Source organism: Podarcis pityusensis (genome assembly GCF_964106645.2).
Source record: "Podarcis pityusensis genome assembly, chromosome: 3".
Lineage (NCBI taxonomy): Eukaryota > Metazoa > Chordata > Lepidosauria > Squamata > Lacertidae > Podarcis > Podarcis pityusensis.
Window position 1 is genome coordinate 104,277,975 of NC_138026.1, and position 19,945 is coordinate 104,297,919.

General features: G+C 40.3%; 1 protein-coding gene across 1 annotated transcript; it reads right to left on the bottom strand.

The window, feature by feature from the left end:
• Positions 1 to 489: 489 nt before the first annotated feature.
• On the bottom strand, positions 490 to 19,662 carry CALM2 (calmodulin 2). The gene is made up of 6 exons (XM_080998223.1): positions 19,492 to 19,662; positions 11,127 to 11,157; positions 4,293 to 4,436; positions 4,113 to 4,219; positions 2,573 to 2,708; positions 490 to 1,123 (listed from the first exon to the last, which is right to left on the bottom strand). Exons 1-6 carry the CDS (start codon positions 19,492 to 19,494, stop codon positions 1,095 to 1,097), a joined length of 450 nt encoding a protein of 149 aa, XP_080854349.1. The 5' UTR covers positions 19,495 to 19,662; the 3' UTR covers positions 490 to 1,094.
• Between the last annotated feature and the right edge of the window lie 283 nt (positions 19,663 to 19,945).

The following is a 19,945-nucleotide window of genomic DNA, read 5'->3' on the forward strand; positions in this document are numbered from 1 at the left end:
GACATTTGTGCCAGCACTTTGAATTGAGCCCAAAAACAGACCAGCAGTCAGTGCTTATGCTTTGAGAAATGATGCAAGTATCTGTCCAAACCTCTTAGCAGATGAGCTGCTAGGCTGAAGCTTCCAATCCATTCTTCAATCAAACATTGTGTACAATGCTTTTCAGGTTTTTACAGTAATGCAGTCAGAGGTCATCAAATTAATGTAGTGGGTATAATTGAAAACACCACCATGGCCACAGCTCCCAACTTAGAACCAGCTCCAGCAACACCCCAAAACCAGTCCCTTACAGTTGAGTGTGTCTGTACAGAATAGATCAATGATGTCATGTGTCAATAGAGGCATTACAGATAACAAATATCTAACATAGAAGCTCCAATGGGCCATCTCCCCGACATTCTTAAGTCTGTACCTGCTGTTCCTATTGAAGTATCAAGAATTAACATGACAAGGGATATACAAAATGTTTAAAGAGACAGAGGAACAATATGGGTTAATTGTAATTTTTTATTGGAAAACAAATATACAACTTGGAATGGATTTGAGGCAAGTTGTGCCATAAGCAGATTCTTTTGAAAATAAGTGGCTGAACAAAAGTTTTAAAAGCATAGTAACCATAGAATAAAAGGTCTTCTGGTACAGGACCAGCAGTACAAAAAATAGTGTACGAGTACCTGGATAATACACCCGTTTTGCAATAGTGCAAACTTTTTAAGTTCCATATTGTTGACTGTCCATAGTCCACACAGAGTTAAGACTACATTTCAACAACATGCTAAGTTTCCTAAAAGAACTAATTTTAAAACAGGCATAACCTAGATGTTCCCTCATTTGACCAACACATCATCTAGCTTTAGAAGTGTGGAAGGGCTTAAATATCCAGAGTAAGCCACATGCAAACATTTGTTACTTTGATCATTTTCCCAAAATATCAGGATGACAGATAAAGGGAAAAACATGGAGGAATGAGTTTGTTACTATACATGCATATTCTCTTGACAGTAGGGGGAAACCTTTTACAGATAAGTTACAAACAGAGAAAAAGGCAAATAAACAATTTGTACAAGAAATTTAACACATTCTGTACAGTGTCTTCACTTTGCTGTCATCATTTGTACAAACTCTGTAGAGGAAAAGAGACAGTCATGTTTATTCAAGTATTTCTGCAACATGTTCGTATTAAGAATCAACTTGCTACATTAAGTGCTTCTACTTATTAGAAATACTCTTAATGGTAGCTCTCTACAACTTAGGCAGATATATTTCAGATATATATTAAATGATAATAAGGATTTTTAAAAAATGATTTATATCCTGCCTTTTCCCAAGCAGGGATTCAAGGCAGCTTCCAACATTAATAAAAACTAGCTAGTTAAAAATAATCAAAATACATTGGAAGACATTTAAAAGCAACAATTAAAATAACAGCTTATGACTACTAGTAGCTCCCCTCCTTGCATCAATAAACAGTACTCAGTTTTCTTTCAAAACTTCTTTTAAACTTCTTATCTACCTAACTGAAAAGCTATCCATTTAGGGATCTACATGAAGATTTCAAATATTAGACACACCATATTAGTTTCCTAGGTCACCTGGCTCCCAGTATGTCTATCTTCTAGGGACTAGGTTAAGGCATTTTTTTTATCCTTGCAGGTATTTTAATGGCTAGTATTTTAAATATTAGAAGAATGCTGTATTTCAAACATCAGAAGTTCATGATATTTTAATTATTTTGTTTTGCTTTTATAACGCAAATGAAACTGCCCTGAAATACAGTGGTGCCTCGCAAGACGAAAAGAATCCGTTCTGTGAGTCTCTTCGTCTAGCGGTTTTTTCGTCTTGCGAAGCAAGCCCATTGACGGATTAGCGGATTAGCGCTATTAGCGGCTTATCAGCTTATCGGATAAGCAGATAAGCGGCTTAACGGCTTAGAAAAGGAGGGGGGAAAGGGAAAAAAAACCGCAGGAACTCGCAAGACATTTTCGTCTTGCGAAGCAAGCCCATAGGAGCTTCGTTTTGCGAAGCACCTCCAAAACGGAAAACTCTTTCGTCTAGCGAGTTTTCCGTCTTGCGAGGCATTCGTCTTGCGGGGCACCACTGTAAGTACTTTGAAGGGTGGCATATAAATGCCTTAAATAAAATAGCCCAACTGCATGTTCTAAGCCCAGGGCAATATCTGTTTGGTGAGTTTATTCTTACATAAGTGATCAACTTAAACTACAATGGCACTTCTGAACAAACCTAACAGCTATGTACTATGATAAAAAGTCACTGTCTGCATTACACTGAGAACAGACCACTTTCCTACTGTACAGAAATATGCAAAGTTTATTATTCATTATTTATTAATTAAGCATATTTAAGTTTGTGGCAGAATGGTAGTTAGACCATATTGAACTACACTAGCTTTGCTGCAAATGCTGAAGCAGCAGCAGCAAAGAATGCAAGTATGGAATATCCCAACATGTGCATGGAAACAAACCTTATTTGTATTCTGGCCAGTAAGTTCAGGCAGCTATATTAGTCAATGAGGGCTATATTAGTCAATGAGAAAATCAGTTATCAATTTTACCTTCATAGTTTACTTGACCATCACCATCAATATCTGCTTCTCTAATCATCTCATCAACTTCTTCATCTGTTAATTTCTCTCCAAGATTTGTCATCACATGGCGAAGCTCTGCAGCACTAATATAACCATTACCATCCTGTAAAACATTTACAAGTAGTTTGTTGAGGTTTGCTATATTCAGGTGTGTGCAAGTTAGTACTTATGCAATAGGAAATAAATGCCAGAAACTGCCTTGATCAGGCATAACTTCCATTTTTTAATCCACTATCCCCTTCAAATCCCACCCTTGCCTAGAGGTGCACAACATGGCCAGAAATTTTAAGCTACTTAAAATTTATAGCACCATCTGTATTTTGGACTGCCTTGGGTATAAAATCAACATGCAGGTCACTTACGTTATGAATGGTGTTGCCAATACGTAAATTCTCCCTGGAATTGTTTATACCTTTATTGTTTTGTAAGAAACATATCATTTAAATTTCAGAAACCAGTCATATTATGTAGTTGCTGACTAGCTAGATTGTTGCTTGGTTTGCATCACTAGACTTCCACAACGGAGTATCTGAAGATACTCAATGGTATCTGAAGAAGTGTGCATGCACACGAAAGCTCATACCAGTAACAAACTTAGTTGGTCTCTAAGGCGCTTCTGGAAGGAATTTTTTAATTTTGTTTGGAGTAAAGAGTGTTATTATGAACTAGTTCCCAACATAGCCAAGCCTAGGTTTTGCAGGGCAGTAGCGATATGAATGAATTCCTACTCTTTATGAGTTGTCACAATATCTGAGGGCTTCCTTTTCCTGCCTCAGCAAGAACTACTTAATAGGAAATGGGAATATCTCAAAATTGTTCTGTGAACATACACCAATTTATTAATGGGTTAAGAACATAAGAATAGCTGACTAGATCAGGCCAAGGGCCTGTTCTCATAGGGAACATATATGACAGGTTCATGAGCTCATATGAGAGCTTTAGTTTCAAATTCCAACTGTGGCTTGATCTTTTTCAGAAATGTCACAAAGTAACAAATTCTCAAAATGCTCATGAAATGGGTTAAGCAATAAAATGTATCAACAGCAGACTTATCAGAACCAGCAGGAACCAACCTCCTAAAAGAATTTATAGGAGGGTATGAAGAAGTGTTTTAAAGAACTGACACTTTGATATATATTTTTTTACTATCAAGCAGAATATAAATGTTATGAAATAAATCACCTGAACAGCCCCCACAGTTCTGAGGCTACCACCCCAAAGTCCTGCTTTTTGTAGACACCAATTTGTTAACCAAATAAGATGATACTTTAAGCAGGGCCTCACCAGCACACCTCAAGTTGCATCTCAATTCATATGAAATATCAGGGCTTCGAGAGATTAAGAATCTGACCTGTTTCTCAGCACTAAGTATAACTGAGTTAAACAACCCAGCCAAATGGAGAGCGGATGCTAACTTAGCTGAAACTAGAAATCTGGTGCTGAATATGAAAATTATCTGAATTTGCAGTTTCAAATATTCCTTCTCCCAAGTGTATTAATTGAATACCTTATCAAATACACGGAATGCTTCTCTAATTTCCTCCTCGCTGTCTGTATCCTTCATTTTTCTTGCCATCATTGTCAAAAATTCAGGGAAGTCAATTGTGCCATTGCCTGTAAGATAATTTGGTTGTTAAATGAAAGCCATTGGTGTTGGAGCAACTTAACTATTTTAGAACAAGCTTACCATCAGCATCTACTTCGTTGATCATGTCCTGTAACTCTGCTTCTGTTGGATTCTGCCCAAGTGACCTCATCACTGTCCCCAGTTCTTTTGTCGTTATAGTACCATCTCCATCCTTATCAAATAGCGAAAAGGCTTCCTTGAATTCTATAGGGTATAAAGATTAGACAGCTTAAAATTAAATATATGCTTGTACAACTTTATATTTCTACAAACTCTTTTAAACTGCACAGGAATTGAGAAGCATTAAGCACAATGAATGAATCCAAAGAAACTAAAGCACATCCAGGTCCAAACTAATATGGTTTCAGCAAGATCTGAGGTATCTAACATTTTCTGAACACTCTCTTACGTAACCTGCCTTGAGCAGAAACCAGGGTTGTTTTTCAAGCTGACCTGCATTGTGTACAAGTGGCAAAGTCTTGCCAAGAATGTAATTGTAGAGTAGCCCTGCTAGATCAGACCAAAGGGCCCATGATTTTCACAAGTGATCAGCCAATTTTTCAACCAGTTTACAGCGTGTCAAGTCAACTGTTTGAATTCTTTTGTACTTGAAAAGCCATAACCATTATTTCCTCATAGAAAAGGTTCTCTAGTACCTTATCCATCATTTGTTCCTTTCTGTATCTTTCCCTGTGGTTTATTTGCATGGAGTGACCAGATACAGTATATTCCAAACATGGTAGCATCATAGTTGCATATACTAACATAATGATAAGCTGTTTATTTTCAATCCATTTCTTAGTAATTCTGAGTACCATTTTCTTTCTTCCACTGTCACAGCATAGGAAGTTGTCCACAATCGCATAATACTTCCTGAATGGTTACCACCAATTCAACTACAGCTATCCACTGAGTGCCATTTCCCACTTGGAGGGGTGTGTGAACTAGTCTACAAACACCAGCATCCAAATGAGAAAATTCTCTTCACATCAATTTGAACCAAGGCAGACATTCAATGCTCAGGGAGCAAGCATTCTTAATTGTGGAAATAAATGCAAATAGCCTCATTTCCACTACTTTTGATACCAGAACTCCTAGCTCTTATCCCATCATGGGCTCCACTAAAACCACCCACTGCCTCCACTTTCTCCCCAGGCAAGGAATTGGTGAGCATACCTATGCTTATCAGTAGTTCTTGAGATACCCTCCCTGAAGAAAATTATTAAGAGGGTCTTTTTCACTGAAATGGATGCAAAGTATGCATTAGCTTCTCTGAAGTATCTCTACTCAATTACTATAACTTTCATCTGTGTTTATCGAAGACACACCTCCTTTCTTCATTTCCTATTATCAGTATAATCCTTACCTTTTACGACATTCTTTAGAGACTATTTACTCAGCTACACTGGTACTGTATTCATATCCTTTCCATCCTGCAGTATGCATTTTATCCAACCCATTTTATAACAGTTTTAAACATTCGTGCTTCCAAAATGAATTTACTAATTCTGTCCTTCAACTTCATTTTAAGAAGTGCTTTTATTTTTCAGAATTCTAATGAACCAACATTACATTTACAATCCGAGTACCTTTATTCCTCCATAATTGTCCTCAGGTACTTTTGGGAACAATAATATGACCCTAGTCGCAGGTTCCCAGGCCAAAAAGCTTCCAAAGTTGACTGTTATTTCATTTATGAATTGTTACCTATGAAGCACATTGAAGCTATTTGTCCTGCTGAAGGTTTTCAGTGAACTATATATAGCATGCTAGCTACTTTACACATGCATAGAACCAGAAGAATCTATTATTTTACCAATTATCACTTTACTACCAGGTTTCTCACATTCCCTACTAATATTCATGTCCTTCTCTAGTAATGAACAATGGTCTATATATTTTTGAGTCTTTCATTACATTGGATTTGTGCTACTTTATTTTTTATTATTTATTTATACCCCACCTTTTCTCCTGACAGGACTGAAGAATACTTTTGAAAGGCTCTCCATTATCTCTGCATGTTCATAGACTTTATTCTACCCTTAATTTTAAGAGCACAGACTGTTCAATCCCCTATTGAAGGCGACCATGTAAGGTTAGATGCTCAGCTGCAGAGACAAACAGGATAACTAGCCTCTTTGATAGTTAAAGCACAGAGCTGGATAGATGCTGATAATCTTGTTGAGATAAGAGCAGAAGTTTTGATAGGAAAAGACTATCAGTATTACGTAATTTGCCCAAAGGGGAGATATATGGAAAAATGGATATATAGAATGAGATACAGTCGTACCTTGGATCTCAAACACCTTGGCTCCCAAACAAATTGGCTCCTGAACGATCAAAACCTGAAAGTGAGTGTTCCTGTTTTCGAAAGCCAAATGTCCGGCACAGCTTCTGATTGGCTGCAGGAGCTTCCTGCAGCCATGCTTTGGTTTCCAAACATTTTGGAAGTCGAACCGACTTCCGGAACAGATTCCGTTCGACTTTCAAGGTATGACTGTATAGGGTTGTGGAATGGAACTCTGAAGTGGATGCTCCTATGGATGGAAGAATTTCACTAATTCTCTCCTTCCATGTGCAACAGCTTCCTATCCTTCTGCCCCTAGGAAAATCCTGGATTGGCTCACCTCTGTGTTGACAGTAGTTTATCACAAACTGCTATGACCATGGCATAGCACACCTGTTAAACAGTTTGAAATTTATGGAACTAACTGATCAATCTTGGAAATTTGACTAAGAAAATGAAGTTTTTTGCGTTGATAGATGCCCCATTGCTAAACTGTACTGTAGGTTCTGGCAACCAAGAATGAAAAATCTTCCTGCATTCAGATTAGTGTGGTAAGATCAGTAAATGGTTTGAACTTTTTTTAAAAGTAGGAACAGTGAAGAGGAGTATGTGGCCCTCCAGATGTTTCAAGAATTCCCAACTCACATCAGCCCTAGCAGTCATGTTCCATGGTCATAGATGGCGGGAACTGCAGTCCAACAACATCTGGAGGGCCAAAAGCTTCCCTTCCCTGCTTTAAATTGACTCCAATTACAGCGAGACTCCAAATACTGCAGTATCATCCCGTTTCTCAGTTTTTCCATGACCTTCAGACAGCACTTAAGCAGGTTTCAAGCTTGAACTGAAAGATCAGTTCAGACTACTACACTCATTACTGTTTTATTTGTTTCAACAGTTTATCCAAAGCTTTATGGCAAAAAAACCCTCCTCTCAGTAGTTAAAGTATCTTTTTAGTTTTACATTAGGGATATTTGTTTCTTTCAGTTAACCAGGAAAAAGCCAAATATGTTAAGGTTAAGACCAGTTTACACATTCAGCAGAATCAAGTAGCATTTCCCCCCTGTATTAAACAACTTTGGGAGATGCATGTATAAATGTCATTTCATGAACCCTGTAAACACACACAGATAAAGATTTAAACAAAATGTTAAACTTGAATCCCTGTTATGGATTTCTACATTAGGGAGGTCCCCTCCCCCGCCATAGGAAAATATAAATCCCTCTACCTCCCACACCATGATGTCGTAAGAATCCAGGAAAATATTTCACTGGTTTCTGCCTTGGTTTAGTTCAGGACTTGGAGAAATGTAGCAAAGAAGGAATATGTCACATACAATTCATACTTCTGAGTGGTGACCAATTAAGAGTCGATAGTTAGGATAACATAGGTTTGCACTGCCATAGCCTCTGTCCTAAGGCTGTTGTAAAAAGCAAATCTAATGCATGCCTCCTGTTACTTCCTGGAATTTGGAAGCTATGTTTAAACCTAGCCTGTAGCCAAAAGATTCACTTTTAACCTCAATCTTTTTTTAAGTTTAAGGTTCTTGCAAAACAAAAAAAATTCACGTGGCACCTCAAAAGACTGTTGTTTTTGCTGTACGAGACCAACACAGCTACACTGCTAGAAACTTATTATATGCATAGTGGCTGTTGATGTGCTTCTGGACACAATTCAAATTGCTGATTATGATTTCTTAAAGTATGACTTCTTAGGGCCCGGTTTATCTGAAGGACCACCTTCTACATGAGACTGCCCAAGTTTTAACACCTTTAAGGATCTCTATGTCCAGCCAATAATTAAGGCATGTTCAGCACAGACATGAGAAAGGGCCTTTATGGTAGCAGCGTCCAGGCTCTGGACTTGTATAGTCCACACTGTAGTCCACCTAACCCTACAGACCTTGTCAATAAATGAAGACCTTTTTGTTTATACAGGCTTTTGACCTGCTAATATTTGTTTTTCCAATGCGTAAACCACTCTGGTTTTTTTATTTGTATTTTTAATATGGATTTTTATATTTTACTACTGCTGGCTACCTTGGGCACCTAGGTGTGAAAAGATGAGGATACTCCACTTGCTTTCCCTCTGCCACTTATGCACCTCTTTAATCTCGTGTTCACAAACACCACTGTTATTCACTGAAGCACAAGTTAAGTATCAGAAATGTGGAATATAATATGAATCCATCAGAACTTTCCCTATACCACACTATTCTATTCTTTAATAAGAAACTTTATTTTATTTACTACATTTATATACCACCTTTATCTTTCAAGGATCAAGGTTCACCTCCTCCCCATTTCATCCTCACAACAACCTTGTGAGATAGGTTAGGCTAAGAGATGGTGACTGGCCCAAGGTCACCTAGGGAGCTTCACAGCTGAGTGGGGATTCGAACCTGATCTCCCAGTCCTGGCCCAGTGCTCTAATCATTATGCCACACTGGCTCTATTTTATTTTCCTTTATGATAATGTATACCTTCTCTCAATATGCTGACAGTGGACACATTTATCCCATGTTTTATGCAAAAACGTGTTCTACTGGCTTAGTATCCTGACACATCTTGATTTGGTTTCCACTAGGGTTCAGTTGTGTAACTTCTGACAAAATATACCAACACTTGCATGGTGCTCTTTAACTTCTGAACACTTACCACTTCTTAAGGCTCAATATGAGTATGGCTTAGCCTAGAACATGTGAAAAAAATGTATATTTTCTATGTGCAGAATGGGTGGCAAACCGCATGAATAAGTGCTGTCCATTCAACCCAATACAGCAAGCTGTGTCTACAACTGTCAGCATACTTTTTAAATGTAAGGATGGGAAAGGAAGGATAAAAACTTGCCCATTACAAAGGCACTTACTATTCATAACTAGCCCTTATTCCCATCTTGCAGAATCACACCATACACCATTTATAATCAATGCTCTACACATCAGGAATCAAAGAAATGGCAAAGAAATTTTAAAGGGCAGGTTAACTCAGTGTTTTAGTTCTATCCAGTGGCTGGCCTAGTAGATTCCTCAGGGAAGATGAGGAAATACCTTTCGAGTATGGAGTACCTAGTACATGCCCTGGATTAAGCTTTCTGCCTACTGTATTAAAACTACTTAGGGAAAATACTAAAATCACAATAAATGAAAAATGTCTTCCTAAGATTTTAAGATTACATCAGCAACTTGCTCTATATTCATTAGCCACAGAACATTTTTTTAAATTGCCGCTTTTTTTTTTATTGCTACTTTTTATTGTTGATCACTTTAGAACAAAGTAGACAACTGAGTTTTATACACTTGGTAATATTCAAATATTCAGAGGGCAGCTTTAAATAAAGGGCATCTCATTCCCAAAACTTAAATGCCCAATTTCCCCCTTTGTATACAGGAATCTATACAACAATAACACTACTTTCATACACACCTTAACAATAGTAGCATACAATGTTCACCCCTTCTATTATCAGTGCAAAGTATCACAACATTTGCCATTAGACACTTTTCTAGAGACCTGACATGCATTGGACCATGGAAAGCAGCTTACCCATCTTGTCCCACATAAACGCAGGCCCTGAATTTTGGGAATATCCTTCCACCAGCATAGTGTTAGCTATGCTTTAAAAGTATTAATGAATATAAATTATACCTGATTTGAGAACTTTTAAAATAAGCTATTTGATAAACATGAAATCACCACATCACTCAACACTATCAATCGAAGACTACAAATGGTGTAGCAGTTGATTTGATTCACTAACCAGCAGATGTTAGCTACACCAATATTATTTAAGTGCTTGTGTTCAACTGAAACTGTAAAAATCAATGTTTATTTTGACCAGCTACAAAGAAGTGTTTTTTCTACACGTGCACGCAATTTCTCTTGATGCTACCATGCAACTGTTTGCTGACTTCCACAGTTTGGTGTGGTCACAAACTATTAAACAACTGGCATCATACATGTTAAGAGACTATTAAACCTAACTGCACTGGATACACGTGAATAACTACATTATTCAACTTACTGGGTTGTGGCAGCATCTTTAAAAAATTTAAAAGTGAAATTGATCATTAAACTTGGGCTTGAATTAAGCAAAGTTTTACCACTCAACAAATATTAATGATCTGAGGTACAAAAATCTAAATAATCACATACACAGAATCAATCCCCCAAACCGAAAATACTAGTATCTTAATTTTTTATCTTATTTGATTAATAGCAACAAAGGAGGGAGGAGTCAGTATGAATCCAGATTGTGTAACTTGCTGCACAAGCTTGTAAATGTGTACGCTACTTGTAGTACAGAAATGCACACATGCCAATTTGTTACAGCAAGAAAAGCAAGTATTATAGGCAATGCAACAGTTCCATCCTATGAGTTATGAATGTCAGGAAGTCATGTGTAGTTAGTTCTTAGTTATATAATAAAATTAGGGGTACTGATAAAAATAAGGCTGTGTGACACAAGAAATGTTTATCTTCTAATTATTAGTTCTACAATACTACTTATAGCATCACAGCTACTTATAACTACAAAGTTGCGCATCAACTGAAAACTACGAAAGTTTTATATCACCATGATCACAAGTAGTGTATATTTAGAATCTCACCTGCAATCTGCTCTTCTGTCAGTTGATCAGCCTATAAAGATAAAGGGAAATTAAATTAGTACCTTGAAAATTGACATCCTACTTACAGATTTGCCTGTTCCTAAAAACACCGCTATTTCCACATAAAGCTTGGCAAGGAATCATTTTGGGAATGCCAGAATCAGAAAAAAATTCTGAATGGACATTAAGTCTACTTGGGTTCAATCTGGGCACTGCCTTTCAATAAGGAATGGGTCTAATATCCCAGTAGCCCTTGGTCCGCTGTAAACTGATGGGGGTGGGGGTGGTCCTGCATGCCCTTCTCATACAGCTGCCGTTTTTATGAAGGGAAGAGGAGTTATCTGCATCAGATGATTTTCTGGCTGACAGCTGGGACAGGTTGAGCTCTCATCCCTTGCCCTTACGTAGCAGCCAACTGCTTGGGTGCAACAGGGAAACTAAGCCAGATGGCAGTTTGCTCAAGCGATATTCTACCTCAAATTAAATAATGCAAAACAAACAGACAGCACAGTGCTGAAGCGGCTTTGTGTTGGGCATGATCAAAGTGAATTGTAACAATGGAAAACTAAAGATTGATATCCAATATTGTACCCAGTAAATTTCACAAATGTGATGACATGTCACTTAACCAGAAAACTATTTAAACTAAATTGTGCATCAAGGATTCATTTGATATGACTGGAACTAGAGGCTTAGCCAATTACTTGTCATAACACTATAGAGACTGTACATCAACAGTACTATGTGTTCCCTGGCACTAAGAGCAGTTTTCAATTGCCCTGAAGCTCTGGAACAATATTCATCTGAGGCATAGAATAATCCTTTTCAGCTATTACGAAGAACCTGCCATATATTCAGCTTGAGCAAGCTCATGACTTTGAGTAGGGCACATATGCCAATTTCTATGGAGAGCCTCACCTTAGCTTGCAATCCTGTTGACCAAATTTAAACTGAATGGGAATTTATGTTCTTTGGACTGGGAAGCAAACTGGTTGTGCAACACTTATTGTAGGGAATAATGCACAATAGGTATCATGCTTTAAAATATACACTTCTTGGGGAAAAGTAATGTTACTGGGTTATGTCAAGAACCCCAATGGGGCTTCCTGCAGCATAAACCGAGCTATACTTGTATGTTACAGGTTGCATCAAAAGTTCCCATGTGGTTCAAGTCCAATATGTTCACAGAAACCACAGCAAAATGCGAGCAGGATTTTAAACATCTTAACCACATCCTGCTTCTTTCAGGTGCAAATATAGATTTTCCTCAATGCAAACTTAATTTTCAACATTAAGAGTAATAATGGTTTTATAGAAAAAACACATCTTAGATGTGCATCATGGAAAGTTACTATAAATGAGAAATGTTTGTTGTTGTCAAAAGTGAACTGTAATTCTTCCAAGAAACAGATATATGAAAAATGTTTTAAATTCTACTAAGTCTCTTAGCATTCATAAGTTTCATAAACATCAAAAAATCTCAAGTTGCACTCAGCAGTATCTTACAATTGTATTTCAGATTTTAAATATAGCATTAATTTATATTATGTAAGATGACAAGGCTATTCTCCACAATACAAAATCCCCTATACGTACAAATCAGTCTTCAATTTTAAAAAAGCCTAGTGAAAACTGCATGCAAATATAAAGTGTTAAGTAGCATATTCACCCAATAATAATAATATTAATATTACTTATTAATAGTATCATACAATGAAATGTAAGAATCTTGAAATCAATAAAATCAAGCTAACATTTTCAAAAGTATGATTTCATTACTTATTTTCCAAAGGATCCCAAAATTTAGGAGAGGTTACCAATGCCACACCTCCCTTGGAAAAAACTATCTATAACCTCTTTATTGGAACCAAAATGAGAGGTTGGTTATATTGTCTTATTTTAAATCCCCCACCTGAAGCCAAGTTATATTACATCAAATTAGTCATAATATGAAAGCATTTCAGTCTGCATCATGTAGCACAGTGCCCTTCAATCTCGGGTCACCAAATGGTGTTGGATTACAACCCTCATTATCCCCAGTCAGTTTAGCCAATATTAGGAATGATGGTAGCCCAATGTAGCACCTGGAAACCCAAAGGTCCAGAACACTAATTTTTAGCCCAGTCTGCCACAGAACCATAGTCCAATCTACCGCAGAACCATTCAACCAATTTTAACTGACCATATTAAGCCGAGCAGTAGCAACCTCCTTCACCAGCAGGCCACCTGAACTGTTCTCTCGATACAACAGAAATTAATGTTCAAATCTGTCACATTTTCAAGTAATCTTCACTTTAATAGTCCCAGATTCAATTATTTTCAGGTTAAGTTGCAAGCCTCCCAATCTCCAACTAGATATACAATAAATTTCCAATTACAGGCAGTGACCATTTTGTGCATGTTTAATTGACGGACACATAGGTCATTTTCGACTTGAAAAAGGATGGGGAGATGCGTGCTCCGCTGACACATGCAAATGCCTAGGACGCAACCACCGTGCAAATAGGGAGTTCCTTGTACATACATATGAACCAAAGTGGAATGACATGAACTGCCTTCCCCATACTCAAGCTTCCTACAGCTTAGTTACTAAAGAGAAAGGTGACAAGATACGGAAGGATGGGACTTAATTGTTCTGGCACAAATATATTTGAAGCCTTGGTGCATCATTCTATGTTGCTGGTAAGCTTTCTTCTAGATGGCTTTCAAATCACAAGCTACACAGGCCTGCACTTCATAACCCTGTAGTGGACTGCATTCCATTTGAAGATACCAGAACTAAGGTGCACCTCAGTATGTACCGTATTTTTCGCTCTATAACACGAACCTGACCATAATATGGACGTAGTTTTTAGAGGAGGAAAACAGGAAAAAAAATATTCTAAACGAAACAGTGGATGTATGATTTTTGTGGTTCATGCTGTGGCCACAGACATGTGATCTGACGGTGAGTTTGGGGTAGCCCAATGCAAAAATCCTGAGGATCCATGTGGATCCATGCTTTGTAACCACGTTTTTGCGCCATTGCGGCCCCATGAAACAGTGGGTGCGTGTGTTTTTTGGTGCAGGCTGTAGCCATGGACATGCTATGTGACCTGATGGTGAATTTGGAGTGACCCAGTGCAAAAATCCTGAGGATCCATGCTTTGTAACCACGTTTTAAGTGGGGAGGGAAGGAAAAGCACTCAAGGGACAAGGAGCACGCGTGGGGGGTGTGGAGAAGGATGCTGCTAATAATGCAGGAGAGGCTCCTCTCCGGCTTTGCTCCTTTAAAACAAGCAGGCTCTGCTTCTCTCCCTCCTCCCTGGCAAGGAAACCATGATAGTAACCACTCTGAGACAAATCAAGAAAAATTGCGACCAACACTCTCCCCCAACAAGCGCAGTGAGGTCAAAACACACACAGAGAGAGAGAGAGAGAGAGAGAGAGAGAGAGAGAACTGGCCCTAAAGTCGCAGGGGCGCAGGGAGAGTGAACGGGAAGCAAGAGAAGGAGAAGGAGCCCACACACACACACACACAGTGTCGATTCTAAAGTCGCAGGGGTGCTGGGAGAGTGAAGGGGAAGCAGGAGGAGGAGAACGATAGCTCAAGCACACACACACACACACACACACACACACACACACACAGCCCCTACAGTGGCTAATCCAAAATCGGACAGCAAAAAACTGCAGGCAGGGACAGAGAGCAGGGGTTGTTTTAAAGCAGCCAACTCCCGCTCTGCTTCTCTCCCTCCTCCCCGGCTCCGCTAGCTGACAGGAGCCGCTTACACCCGCTTTGCTGTTTCAAAGCGAGCCACGGACTGCTCACGACTGCAGCAGATTCCCCCGCCATCTGTAGGCATTTGCTCCATAACACGCACAGACATTTCCCCTTACTTTCTAGGAGGAAAAAACTGCGTGTTATGGAGTGAAATTTACGGTATTTCAACATAGTCTTTAGTTTTATAAACCAAGATCCTAACTCTCCCTGTGCCCTCAAGTTAGGTAAGAGTGTGTGTGGTGGAAGAGGCAAAAGAAATATACAAAGAAAGGGCTTTCTCAGTTTGCTTCACACCCGTCACTTCTACTTTATGAGTTTGAGCATAACACCATCTATTTTTATATACTGTCTAAATGACCATACACATATAGCTAAACTTACTGAATGGAAGTAGAGGATGCTGGGGTAGCTATGCATGAAGTGAAGCCTGCAAAAAGCACCACTCTTGGTTAACATTAATACTATGGCTAAAAAAAACATTTAGCAGGAGTCTTGTGAACTTGCTGCTCACTTCCCCTCAGGAAACTGATTCACTGAGACAGTGAAAACAGCAAGACTGAGTAGCCCAGAATCAAAGGCAAGCTCCTGTTTTGGCTATTTTCCCCACCCTCAAATTGATTTGTTAACTCACTTATTGGATCTTGATTACAAATGGAGTGTGTTCATCTGGTTCACAGGAATCAAGTGTATTTCTGAATAAATGTATGTCAGGTGGGGTGGAGAGAGGTGGATCAGGTATTTCATCCTTACCCACAATCTTACATGAGCAGGGCTTGCAGGACGAGAGGTATTTCAGTCATATACTATATCCCTTATTTGCCAAAGAGCTGCATTGTGCAACATTTGAAGTGTATGGCAACTTTGTATGGCAAGAAGATTTGCTTCAGTAAGTTGAATAGACTGCAGTGAGTCACTGGTACAAGCTGTACATTCTGCATATGATCAAGGACCCTGTTCACCTGTTTCAGAGCTAGACCTGCTCCATGAAGCAAGGTGGATTGATTTAAATTACTGGAGTGGGAGGAAGAACCGGTATAAACTGACTTTGAGGTGAAATTTCTAGTTTTGCAATTCATATATTTCCTGGAAAGAGTGCATGCCAATTGCACACATAGCTCATATGTGTTGCATTTATAGAATACTTCCAAACATCTGGTCAGAGTCTAGGTATATACTTGTGGCAAAGAGGAAACATTTCTTACAAGATGAAGTAATCCAAGACTAAAAAGCATGGTATTATGGGGAAGTTGTGTGAGAAATTCAGATTACGACAGAGAAACTAATGGAAGGTATCATGATGTGCTGGTGTAAACTAGCACTCTATCGTGCCAAGGTAAAGTGAGCAAGTTCAAATATGAGGTAGGTCTATGCAAGATGAAAGTGGATCCCTTTATGCAAGCTAGGATTAATGAGGGGCCCACATCCAAGAGGTCATCACCACAGAAGAGTACTACTAATACACTGAACTGACCATGTACTTTCATTAAAAATTACCAGTTATAATATTCTGTAGTAGCTCTATCAAGAGAAACAACAATCTGACCTAAACATAGCATGAATGGAATTTTGAGGTGTCGCTACTACCTGCCATTCACATCTACAAGCATCTTAACTTATGCTGCAAGGAAACATACTAATGAGCTTCAGTGCAGGCTCAGCTACAATGGAATCTACACAGACCCTGGAACCATCCTGAGCCTCCTCAATGAGAGGTTAGGAGGGTGGCAACACAAGAATGGGCCTTTTCTGCAGTGACTCTGTATGTGGGATTCTCTCTGCAGGGAAGCCTTTCATTATATACTTTTAGGCACCTGGTGCAAATGTTCCTCTTCAACCAGGCTTTTGACTGACTAACATCCTATACCCTTTTAAATGTGTTCGTGGGAGAGGGATTGTTTTGTTCTACTGATGAAGGGCAGTATACAAATTTAATAAATAATGATAGCTTCTAGCTCTCCTGGTGAAACCCATCTCTCTCCATGACATCCCTAATTTCACCCCAAAAAAACAAAAGACTTTTAAAGTGTAGAAGGTCGTGAGCAACAGGCTACAGACAAGCTTTGAAAAAAGGAACCAAGGGCTATTTCTGTGTAGATGGGGGGGAAATGCTTTAAGGCAAACTCCATTGAGGACAGAGGGTGAAATAGTGACCAGTAATCCTTATGTGAAGGGGGTTCCAGGTTGGAATACTGTGGAAGAAAATATTTGTCAATAGAGAAGGGGCTCTATTGTTGGGAGGCTTTGAACCCAACACCTATACTAACAGCATGGCTATCAACAGATATATGCAATAGGAGCTCCAAAAAGGAGGACACCAGGAAGAAAGCCTGAGTTTTGGATAAGATCCTCAAAGTGTTTCATTTTCTCCATTAATTTTTTACTCTAGTTTGACCATTTACTCACAATACATTGCTTGAGAAACAAACAGTACCTGGGAAAACAAGGTATCATAGGTAGGCACTAAAACATTTCCAATGCCTCAAAACAGAAGCCTTTAAAGAATGCAAAGGGTCTGTGGAATTAGGCCAGTGTTCCATCTAGGCCAGTATCTGGTTCTCAAGCGGCCAGCCAATGGTAAGTTTATATTCCTAGGTGTCAACATTTTAATTTTTTTGGAGTGTTTGTGATCTGGCATCTTGGATTTTTCCAGCCTTCAGTATATTCATATTCCAGGCACAGCTTCATAATAGTCCAGGGTTGGCTGCTTAAGAGACAGCTGCTGAGGCTGACATACCCAAATTAAACATGTTGCAGAACGCTTACAAAATGGTTTACATCTACTCTCCAAATCTAAAGCAATGCACAATTTCTCTCAGGTAGGTCACTATGTTTGCGAGACACAGCACCCAATATATTTAAGGAATGGAAAAGTATTTAGAAGATGGTCAATATTAAGTCTCTCACAGGGTAACAGAAAACAACTTTCATATATTATGCTCATCTTGTAGATGAGGTTCCCAGAATACTAGCACTAACTGGAATCTTGATAGCTTTGAATATCTAAAATTATCCCTTGGTATATGAACCTCTACTTTTATGGCCACTGAAAAGCTAGTTTCCCTTGACGAATACATCTGCATACAGCCTTAGTGTCAAAACAAATCATTCAACTTCACTTGAGTGAAAAGGTCTTAACTGAGCTCATCTAAGCAATTCCTTCAATAGGAAGTGAAAAACCCATGACTGCCAAGCCAGAGGTCTGCAGCCATCTCCTTCACACAGCACACCCTTGCTTTGCAAAAGACTAGGAGTATCAAATCATGCCCAGCTTTCTAATGACTAAGATCTTACTGTAAAATTAGCATGGAAATATTTTTTCCTTTTACATATCCTTGCTGCGCTCCCAGCGGGAGTCACAGTTGCCATTAGATAAGGAAGCTGCTCTCTCTTCACAAGGGTTTACGCCTAGAGGGAAAACTGCAGCAACAGCCTCTGCATTATGCTGCTGGACAGTTCAAGCAGACCCTCAGATTGATTGCCTCAAGTCTTCCAAATAAGTGCCTTTATTCCAGTGCATGACAACTCGGTATAACCCTGCCAAGTTTTACTTAATAACGTGACAGCTCGACAGTAGCCATCAACAGAAAAAAAAACCCTTTACTTTTTAAAAGGATACACAAGAACAGCGAACGGTTTATATTATCTCAGGGGTTACCGGGACCGCACTCTTTAGCTAACAGCACAGGGGTGGGGGAGCCCAGGCACCGTCTGCCTCATTCTACCCTCCCCGCCCCGCTCCTTGCACAAACATCACAAAACTCCAAGCCTCTGGGCTTTTGCAGATTGCATTTTCTCATGCGAAGGTCGATCTGCTCTTACAGCTCTCCCTTTCCCCCCTTACCCTTGAGGACGAACAAAGCCGGCGACCTGGCGCAGCCGTTTTGGATACCCTCTGCATCCCCCATCCCTCCAGGTGCGATCTTGCAATGCATCACCCCGCAACTTCTCCCTCTCGCAGCCGCCCCCTCCCCGACAACACGGCGTTCCGCATGCACCGAATTTCTCCCCAAATACGCCTTCAAGCCTTAATTTTTTTTAGGTAGTGGGGGAGAGAGATATCAGCGATCGCGGTTCTGGATTCCAGCAGCTGCCTCCCCACCCCCAAGCCGAGGGCTGCCAAGGAAGGGGCGGCGGTGACATCTCGGTTGCTATAACGACGCTGTTGCACCCACCCCGCCCCACATAAACGCGCGCCCCTGCAGCCAACTGCCGCCTGCGCCTGCCTTCTCAGCCGCTCTTCCCCTAAACAAAAATCCCTCGACTAGGCAGAAAACTGCCGCCGACTATGTAGGTTGTGCATATGCGTATATCTCTCTCGTCCAAAACGCGAGGGAGAGGAAAGCAGCATGGCGCCGAAAACAACTGTCGCCGGTGGTTTGAATTTTGAATCCAGCCGAGGAACGTTGAGATACACACAAGCGGGGGGGGGGGGGACGAACCACCTCCCCCCGCGCCTCCCCACAGCCCCCCGAGAGGCGGATGTCCTCTCCCCCCCCCCACCTCACAGCAGCCTCAGGTTAAAAAGGCGCCGATTGCGCGCGGCCCAACCGCCGATCCGAGTTAAAACGCAAACCGCCTCTCCCCGCTCGTCCGTTTGCTAACCATGGTGGCTTGGCCCGGGCTTGGCAGCAGCTAACGCTGAAGACGAAGGCAGCCTCGCTAAGCGCGGTAGGCGGGAGTGGCGCGCTGTCAGTCGTCTCCTCCGCTCCTGCTACCTTAACCGTTCGGCAGCTCTCCTCAGACTGGGCACAGCGCGCCTGCCGGCAGCGCCTCATAAACCAACTCACCACTCTCCCGGATCCCTCCGCGCTCCTAACCCGCCCCATCTCCCTTCCCCTCCCCCCCGTTTCCAAATCACCATAGAGAAGCCGCGGCGCGGGGCGAAACGAGATCCGGCCCCACGCCCTCAAGCAGCCGTTACCAACCGTCGCTGCGGCTGTCTATCCCTTTTCCTTCCCCACACCGCCACGATGCTGTCCGTCGTCCCCACTCGACGAGAAACAAACAAGGATCGACAAGAAACGAGAAGTCGTAGTTTTTTTTAAAAAAAGAATAT

Bases quoted from the DNA above. Each gene is read 5' to 3' on its own strand.
- CALM2 (XM_080998223.1), bottom strand. The intron at 2,709-4,112 runs GTATTCAATTAA...AATGTTTTACAG, and splicing joins CATTCCGTGTATTTGATAAG to GATGGTAATGGTTATATTAG. The intron at 1,124-2,572 runs GTAAAATTGATA...TTTCCTCTACAG, and splicing joins TGGTCAAGTAAACTATGAAG to AGTTTGTACAAATGATGACA.